The sequence below is a fragment of the Camellia sinensis genome, chromosome 6 (assembly GCF_055761805.1).
Source record: "Camellia sinensis isolate YWXY chromosome 6, ASM5576180v1, whole genome shotgun sequence".
Lineage (NCBI taxonomy): Eukaryota > Viridiplantae > Streptophyta > Magnoliopsida > Ericales > Theaceae > Camellia > Camellia sinensis.
The window spans coordinates 154,789,917-154,799,531 of NC_138966.1; the positions used below are offsets into that span (position 1 = coordinate 154,789,917).

The 9,615-nt window shown below is 32.8% G+C and overlaps 1 protein-coding gene across 1 annotated transcript; it reads right to left on the minus strand.

Moving 5' to 3' along the window:
* Positions 1–9: 9 nt before the first annotated feature.
* LOC145792146 (disease resistance protein RUN1-like) lies at positions 10–8,647 on the minus strand. The gene is made up of 5 exons (XM_082872716.1): positions 8,031–8,647; positions 6,665–7,766; positions 6,261–6,536; positions 5,218–6,147; positions 10–2,299 (listed from the first exon to the last, which is right to left on the minus strand). The coding sequence occupies exons 1-5, from the start codon at positions 8,552–8,554 to the stop codon at positions 1,751–1,753; spliced, it is 3,381 nt and encodes a 1,126-aa protein (XP_082728842.1). The 5' UTR covers positions 8,555–8,647; the 3' UTR covers positions 10–1,750.
* Between the last annotated feature and the right edge of the window lie 968 nt (positions 8,648–9,615).

The following is a 9,615-nucleotide window of genomic DNA, read 5'->3' on the forward strand; positions in this document are numbered from 1 at the left end:
TACAAGAAGATGAGATGCATCGAGAGAGATTTGGAAGTATAAAAATACCCCTACTACTGCTACTCGCATCCATACAACCAACCCCTAAGCTTCTCGATTTTTTAAATTAAAAAGTTAAGAACTTAACTAGGAAATTAAAATAAATGAATCTCCACATAAAAACCCGCAAAATCACCCAAACCAAACAAAAAAACAAAACAAGACCCAAAACAAACTAATTAACAAGAACTAAACTACAAACACCCAAGCAGCCCGAACCCCTCCAACCAACGTCCAATCAGCAACCCATGCCTCTGCCAAGACCCACGTCTCTGCTGCTACAGCTCCCCATGCCTCACGCCTCTGCTGCATCAACTGCTCATGCCTCTGCTGAGTCAACACCCCACGCCTCCCAACTCCCAATGCCCACTCCAGCCGAGCAATCACCAACGCCACCACCGGGAAGAAAACATCAACTCCACTGCTGTATCAACTCCACCCAAAACCCTCTGCCAAACTCCAAAACCAACAAGTCTACAATCTCACGCCTCTTTACCCCTCAAACTCTCCCTCCAGGAGGAGCGCTCGAGTGACAATCAGACAGAACTGGATCGCCTACGATACCCTTGTTTCTGCCCAAAAAGCGCACCCCTCAAACTCTTGCTCTCCAAAGAGCGCTCGAGTGAAATACCAGGACGCCCCTGAGATTGACAGACTGATGACATGAGAACAAACTGATAACAAAACCAGGACATACCAAACACTCACCCGCAGCAACGAAACACACCTAGGTGGGTAGAAACGGGGGACTCAAGTTTATAGAAAAGAAAAAACTAACAAGACAAAGGAAAAAACAAGCTAGGCCAGCCGACCGCCATAGCCAAAGGTGGCGGCCAGCAGGCCCAAAAAAGAGGCCGAAGAAGGAGGTTTTTAGAGAAGGAAAAGAGAGATTTTTAGAGAGAGGTTTTTAGGAGGACATTATAATAACTAAAACATTAGGTGTTGTTAAAGTTGTGGGTTTGAACTTTATGACCATCATTTATGCAAAATATATGAAAGATAATAAAATTCAAAATAATAGCTTATTTTCATAACTTCTCTATAATTTAATAAAATTATATAATTACAATAATCAAATTGAATTAATTTTTTTCTTTAATGATCTATGTACAGAGATTTAAAAAAATAACTCAATCACCAAAAACAACTCAATCACCAAAGTGAACCGGTTGAGGACCACAAGCCCAACAATAACTCAGATTGAACATCTCTCCAATCATGAAGAAGCTAAATACCAAAATGAAGTATTTGTAATTTATGTAAATTACAAACACACTTCTTGAAATTTATTTAAATTATAAATTATTCTTTGTGATTTTAAAAATTACATTTTATCCCTAAGATTTCTAATTTCATAACAAATAGATCATTTTATCAATAAATTATCAAGTTAATTAACAATTTTCAATAATATTAAAATTTTATTTCAATTAATAATTCAGATAATTTTATTATTGTATAGGTAAACATTAGAAATTTCACTTTTTTAATTAATCCTGTTAAATAAAAAATTCCTAATATGAAGGTATTTGTAACTTTCCAAACCACGGGAGATAATTCGTATTTTAAGCAAATCTCAAGGATTGTATTTATAATTTACCCTTATAATTTTAAAATTATAAGTGATTTTAAGCAAATATATTTGTAATTTATTCATATTAAGAAAATGTGAGCTGGCCCATTACAGTTGATGTTTTGGTGACAATTCTCATCATCCTCCTCGGTCACCGAAGCCGGCTCCAGTAGTCACTGAACCATAGTACCAGGTGGACTTGCCTCCGTTGTCACTGAGAATCAGACACGTCGCACACTTCTTCACTTTAAAAGGTGGCGGCATAACGAAAGAAATCTCGAATTGTTCACCACCTTTAATTCTATACCCAAAATATTCTTCAACTTTTATCCAGCTATTCCAAAGATAATCTACACAACTCCCAGGGATGCCGAAGAAGGTTGGGGTATAAGTAAAATCGATGCCATTAATTTTATCAGTAATAATGACATATGGATAATCATCTAATTCCATGGAGCAGCTTTCTTCATCCTCAGTTCTATAATAAACAACTTCCACATTGAACCCTGAAACGTAACTGTGTTTCCTTCGCAGTACTGGCACTTCTAAGGATATTGAAGAAGACCCTGTTATTTCATAGCTGAAATTATACCTGAAGTCACCAGTAGGGAAATAGCTGCTCATGATGAAGTAGCTACCAGTACAGAAATAGTCGCCCACGGTGAAGTAGCTACCACCAAGAAGACGCTGTCATATGAATTTCTATTTAGTAGAGTGCTAGACGAAAATAAAAAAATTAAAATAAATTTGCAGATACAAAATCAATAATATAAAATATAGGTAGAATAATTTGAGAGTGAAACTGTATATTTTATAATAAGTCCTACTCTTTTCATGTTATATGTATGATTAAGATTATGTCATGTTTATTTTGTATCCCTATAATCTTTGTTTGAATTTTTTTTTTACATCAAATTAATACAATGGCAAGTTTTAATTTTATCATTTAGAATTAAAAGACTTATCAAAGTTATTTATATTTGAAAAAAGAAATGTTATATATGTCACATATGTTTTTAGAGATATGTTTTTATCATTGTATTGTCTACATTTAGAGATAATTATTAAGAAATTAATACAAACAAATAACATATTTTCATAGAGAAATGCTATATATGACCAATTATTTATTATTATTTTGTGTCACCGTCTATATAGATACTTATGATTAATTCTCTTATTTGAAAATAATTATTAACAAAGTGATGCAAATAAATGACATCTTTCCAAGTAGGTTGGTGATATAAAAAGATGATATAAACCTGTAATATATAATCATCTAATATATTATCATGTAATAGGTAACAAAAACAGTGAAAAAATTAGTGAATCCTATTTTTAAAATTCACTACAACAAAAAACACAGACGGCGACTAAAAAAAAAAAATTCGTCGCTGAAAGTGCATCAAATGGCGACTAAAATGAAATTAGTCGCCGAAAAGCAAGGTTTTAGCGACTAAAAGAGTATAGTCGCCGAAAAGCAGGGTTTTAGCGACTAAAATGAAGTTTAGTCGCCGAATATATGGTTTTAGCGATTAAACTTTGTTTCGTAGCCAAAAGTCACAGTTTTTAGCGACTAAAATAATTTAGTAGCGAAAAGGTAGGGTTTTGGCGACTAAAAACAGGTTTAGTCGCTGATTGTAGCAGTTTTGCCGACTAAAAGCAATTTAGTCGCTGAAAGTGGGGGTTTTGCCGACGAAAATCCATTTTAGTCGCCCAAAGTAGTGGTTTTGGCGACGAAATTTCTGTTTAGTCGCCAAAAGTGCTGATTTTTAATTGAGAACTTGTTTTTTTAGCGACAAATAAATAATTAGTAGCCCAAAATAATACAATTAGCGACTAAAAAATGGTTTTAGTCGCCAAAAGTCGCCCAATTTTTTTTTATTAAATAATTTATTTTTTGACAAAAATTATATTGAATTAAAAAAATTATATTTATAAATATTATTTTGTATTAATTGCGGTTAATATAGTATATAAATAATATATATTGCATATATGATCATGTGATGATGTACTGGCATAGTGGAGGGAGTGTTGTGCAAAGGGTTTGGCGTGTGCAAAGGGACATCGCAAGTTCGAAACCTGTTGGGAGCAGCGGAGGCGAAAATTTTTTTTTTTTCTGAAAATACTTTCAGCGACTAAAGTGAATGGTCGCCAAAGGTATTAATAATAAAATAAAAATGAACTATTGGCGACTAAAAGTTTAGTCGGCAAAGGTATAATTTCCAATACAGAAATTGACTATTGGCGACGAAATATTTAGTCGCTGAAGACATATATATTGGCGACTAACAGTGTTTTAGTCGCCAAAGGCATTCGCGACCGTTTATTGGCGACAACACGGGCGACTAAACTTTTTTGTCGGGAAAAGTGAAATTTTGACATTTGGCGACTAAAATCGGACCTTTAAGGTGTTTTTTCTTGTAGTGATTGTTACTGCCACATCATTCAAGTGAAAAAATTCAGTAAGAGTAAGAGCGTCCAACGCTTCATCTTTTGTTTCATCAAATTCAAATTTGATGATAAATATACAAAATTGGTGCTCCAACATTATCATCAAATTAGAATCAAATTGAGAATATCTTAAATTTTTTATCAAATTGAGATGCAAATTGAGGATGCTAGAACCTTTCACCAAATTACTGTAAAGAGCCGTTAACTTTACAAATATGCATGAGCACCGGACGACCGGCCAGTTGTCTCCCCGATCAATCGCCTCCTTGCAATATTTGTTTCAGAATTTTGAAAAATTTACACTGGCCAGTCGATCGAGGGGATCCCCAGTCGACCAGTGATTTGATAAAATCCCAAATTACTCCGTTGGAACACGCAATATCAAATGAAACTTTTACTCAAATTTAATAAATAAATAAATAAATAAATAAACATTGGAGATGCTTTAAGATATTATTTTCCATATCTAATAAGCAACTCCTCTCTAGTCCATGTTGTTTAGGTCCATGGGACTCATAGATTCTGTTTTTATAATTTGAACTATTCATTTTGTTGAACACTTCATCTATTTCATTCACACAAAAATTAAATTGATTCAATAATCGTAACCTATTTAATTTATTGCATTTATCACCAAAAAAAAAATATTATTTAATTTTAAAAAGCAATTGTCATCTTTTTTTTTCTTTTTTAAATTGATTCGATAATCGTAACCTATTTAATTTATTACATTTATCACCAAAAAAAATATTATTTAATTTTAAAACGCAATTGCCATCTTTTTTTCCTTTTTTTTTGGTGTGTGACAAATTTGATGAATTGAATATATTATAATTATTGAATTGATCCAATTTTTTTGTTTTTTTTTTATGAATAAAATATACGAAATGTCCAATACAATAAAAAATTTGGATTGTTAAAATAAAACTCATGGTGGACCCAATGGTTGATTCCACAGACCTAAAGGGCGTCCTTCAGTCCATATAATCTTGAATGGATGGAATCCACCCCCTTTGATATTATATAGGTCAGATCCAAAATAAATTTGGTTTCACACATTTCACTTAATTTTCAAAGAGATATTTTTTGCTAAATTATTGCACCTGAGAGAGAGAGAGAGAGAGAGAGAGAGAGAGAGAGAGAGAAACCTGAAGGGGATTTTGTAAGTTGTTGAACCTGTCAAAGGGAATGATTCGTGCACCTTCAAAACAGTGATGTTCTTCTGTTCCATCCCTATTCCGATTTGAGAGACAATGCTCAAAGTGAATTCGGCGGTGGTTATTGAACCACATTCTTAGAGTCATCAGTTTTGATAGATCGGATATTTTTTCAAGTGATGTACAACCATGAGCCCTTACTTCCAATAAATTAGGAGGAAGATTTGAGATAGATTGAAGACCTTTGCAGTTATCCAACCCAAGGTCTTCTAGCTTGGATAGATGACTGAAGCCATATGGTATGCTATGAAAATTGTTTCTCCCTAAATCCAACACTCGCAATGAGGATAAACTCCTAAGATCAGCTGGAAAATCTCCTTCAGACAGATTGCAATCACTGAGATCTAACTTTGTTAAGGAACACAAACCTAAAACAGAGGATGGTAAAGATCTTATGGAGTCAGTATTCTTTCTCAGTAAAACCCAAGATGAAATGAGAGAAAACCAGGATTTAGTTGTCAATTGCCTATTACATCCCTTCAACGATAACAACCTAAGATTCTTGAGTAGTTCAATAGAGAAAGGTAGTTGTTTAATGGCTGTTCCATCTGCAAGAACCTCTGTTAAGCTTTCCATATGTCCCAAGTGCTGTGGAAACTCCTCTAGTTTTGCACAACCAATGAGATTTAGATGTTTAACAGACTTTAACTTGCAAATACTACTTGGAAGATACCTGAGGTTCATACAATCTTTCAAATTCAAGTGAACAAGTTTATCTAGAAGTTCAATTGATTCATGGAGCTCCATTAAACTTGTACAACTTTCAAGCAGTAATTCTTTGAGCATCAATAGTGCGCAGAAGATAGGGCTCTTTGTTAGGGATTTGGAATTACTAAGATTTAGAATTTTCAAGCTCTTGAACTGCAATTAAAACCAAGAAACATATACAAAATTATATAATTTTTTTTCATCATGATCCACTACATAATTTATCCAAATCCCAAACAACAATGAATTTGCTAAGAATGTCATACCTTGCCATCTATCCGGAGTGTTTTAAATCTACTGAATTGCATGTCCAAAGCAACAAGTTTCTCTGGATGAAAATTGGATGGTAAATACTCCAATGGGCAGTTATGCCAATAGAGCCACCTTAACTCTTCAAATAGATGTTCAAAATTTCCACTGAGGTGCACATGATTTATTTGAAGCAGTCTTAGCTTATGCATCCCAACAAATGCTTTATTACTCCATTGTATCTTCTTTAACATGGGTAGGGTTAGGATCACACCTTCAACTGCTTCTGTTCCCTAATAAAGTAATATTTAAAAAACAAAATGTAAAATTAAAAAGAAGAAAGACTATTAAATAACTGAAATTAGCATTTCAATCCGAAAACTTACTAACTCACTAGAAAGAATTAAGATTCGACTCTGACCTTGTTTTTTTCAAGTACATAGCATACATCTTCATGAAACCACAATCTACTGCGCTTTTCAGGCTCCTTTGGATATTTTTCACGAATAATTTCCCTCCCCATATCCCGAAGTAGATCATGCATCGTCAGCTTATTTTCTTTATTAATTCTCAGTAAACATCTACTAATCAAAACACTAATTCCAATTTCTGCGAAAAAACCACAACCATTTAATATAGTAATGACATAGTCTCTGTCCATTCCAATGAAAAAACATGCAATATCGAGGAAGATATCCTTCATTCTATCATTATCTAGCGAGTCAAAACTTATCCTAAGTTTTTTTTGAATTTGATTATGAGGAATTTGTTGTAATTCATCAAGTGCACTTTTCCATTCTAAGATGTTTCTTCCAAACAAATAAGAACCCAAAATTTCAAGAGCTAGTGGAAGCCCTCCAGCATAACTTACTATATCATTTGCAAGCTCTGCAAAATTTTCTAATGGATTAGTTTCTCTAAAAGCATGCCAACTAAAAAGCTGCAGAGACTTTGCGTGATTTAATTCCTTAAGCATATATCTTTTATCAACTTTCAATCCTGTCAACAAGTGCTCATCTCTAGTTGTTATAATGATTCGACTTCCTAAACCAAACCAATCATGGTGTCCTGCTAAGGAATTTAACTGACTTAATTGATCCAAATCATCAAGAACAATGAGAACCCTTTTAGAATAGAGCCTTTCTTTTATCAAATTCATTCCTCTGTCAACACTGCCAATCTTTAGATTCTCTATCCCTAATAATTCAAAGAGAAGTTGTTCTTGCAATTGAACTAGGCCATTGAATTGTCCTGCAAATTCTCTAACATTTGCAAGAAAACAACTCCCTTCAAATTTGCGAAAAATAAGGTTATACACAGCTTTTGCAATGGTTGTTTTGCCTATTCCACCCAAGCCGTATATGCCAATCATGCGAACATCATCTGATCCAATGCTCAACATCAAATTTATGTGTTCAACACGAGAATCTATTCCAACGGGGTGAACAGCAACATTTAGGAATGTATGTTTCAGTTCACATAAAACATCTTCAACAATTTTTCGGATGAACTTCACTTCATGCCTGCCAATTTTGATCCAAATTAAAAGTAAAGCAAGTGTTAGTGTATATTACGGAAATTCAAAACCTCACAAACCCCACTCCCAATATGCAGTTAAGAAAGGTAAAATTCAAAACATCTTAGAACTTACAAAGTGAACTAAGTATACATGATTTTTTTTATATTTTATTTTTAAATATTAAAAACAATAAGGATAGGATTTTCTAGTTAAAGATATAAATTGATAGGAGCAGTAGCAGCAAAATGAGAAGGATGTTAAAAATTACCCATTAGCAACATTTTGCAAATCCCAGCCTGATAAATTAGCAGCTTCAGAGAGGGCAGCTCTCCTCACCTCCACCTTCTCCATCTCATCCGCAAAATGCTTTTCATGTCTTCCAAATGCTTCTCCAAAATACCCTATTTGGCCGCGTACGTGGGATGGATCAACACCGTAGAATATTGGGAGAACTAATTGCCCAATTGTTTTCTTGCAGTCAATGATCTTCACGAGCTCATCCAAGCACCATCTCGAAGAAGCATAGTTTCTTGAGAAAACAACGATGGAGATCCTCGACCCTTCGATTGATTTGAGAAGTTCCGAAGAAATTTCACGTCCTCTCGGAAGTTCATCATCCCTGAAGGTGTGAATTCCAGCTTGAACCAAGGCCTCGTAGAGATGATCGGTAAAGTTTTTGCGGGTATCTTCACCTCTGAAACTCAAGAACACGTGATAGCTCCAACGAGGTTGTGTCGCAGATGATGAAGAAGCAAAACAAGAAGAATGATCCGAGGTTCTTTTAGAAGCCATGGATGATCAAACCAAGATCAGAGATCAAAATCAATTGTAGGCTGCAATACAGTGTGAGTGAATAGTTATTCGGCCGAAGGTAAGAAAGAGTTATTTGCAAATTGCATTGCAAGCTCCTCCATCTGATGGGCTTATGAAGGATCTGTGGAGTGGATGCAACAAAAGAGTGAAGTTAAAAATAAAATAATAATAATAGTAATCAGTTAGGATAAATTGCACTGACTTTTTCTTCCACTTAAAAATATGTAATAAGTGTTATAGTTTTATATAATTATATTAATATTAAATTTTAATATAATTAAATAATCAAAATGAATATAAGTATTGTAATGTAAAAAAAATAATAATATTTTTTATTTATATAACTAATAAATTATTATTAAAAATAAGATTAAATATTATATAAATTATAATTATAATTATAATAAAATTTCAGGTAAATTACAAATACACTATGAGGTTTGCTTAAAATACAAATTACTTTCTGTGGTTTGAAAAATTACAAATACCTTCCTGTCAGAATTTTTTATTTAACAGAATTAATTAAAAAAGTGATATTTCTAACTATTCACCTACACAACAATAAAATTATTTGAATTATTAATTAAAATAAAATTTTAACATTTTAAAAAACTGTTAATTAACTTGATGATTTATTAATAAAAGGACATATTTGTTATAAAACTAAAAACCTTAGGAGGCATAATATAATTTCTAGAATCACAATGAATGATTTATAATTTAAGTAAATCTCAGGAAAATATATTTGTAATTTATCCTAAAATTTATTATAATTACATCAAAATTATAAAATTTTCCTTCTTTTTTTTTTCAAACTTTGTAGTCCAGATTGCTTTGTTGGAATCCCAATTCTCATATGGCTAACCAATTTCTTGAATGCTTTTTTTTTTTTTTTTTCCTTTAACAAAAACAACCTCAAAGCATAACCTTTAAAATTTATTCTTACAAATTAAATTTTTTAAAAAAATAAACAAATTCATCTAGACGGTCAGGCTGCTACTTAAATAATAAAAAATTTGAACTCTAATCGGTGAGAAGAA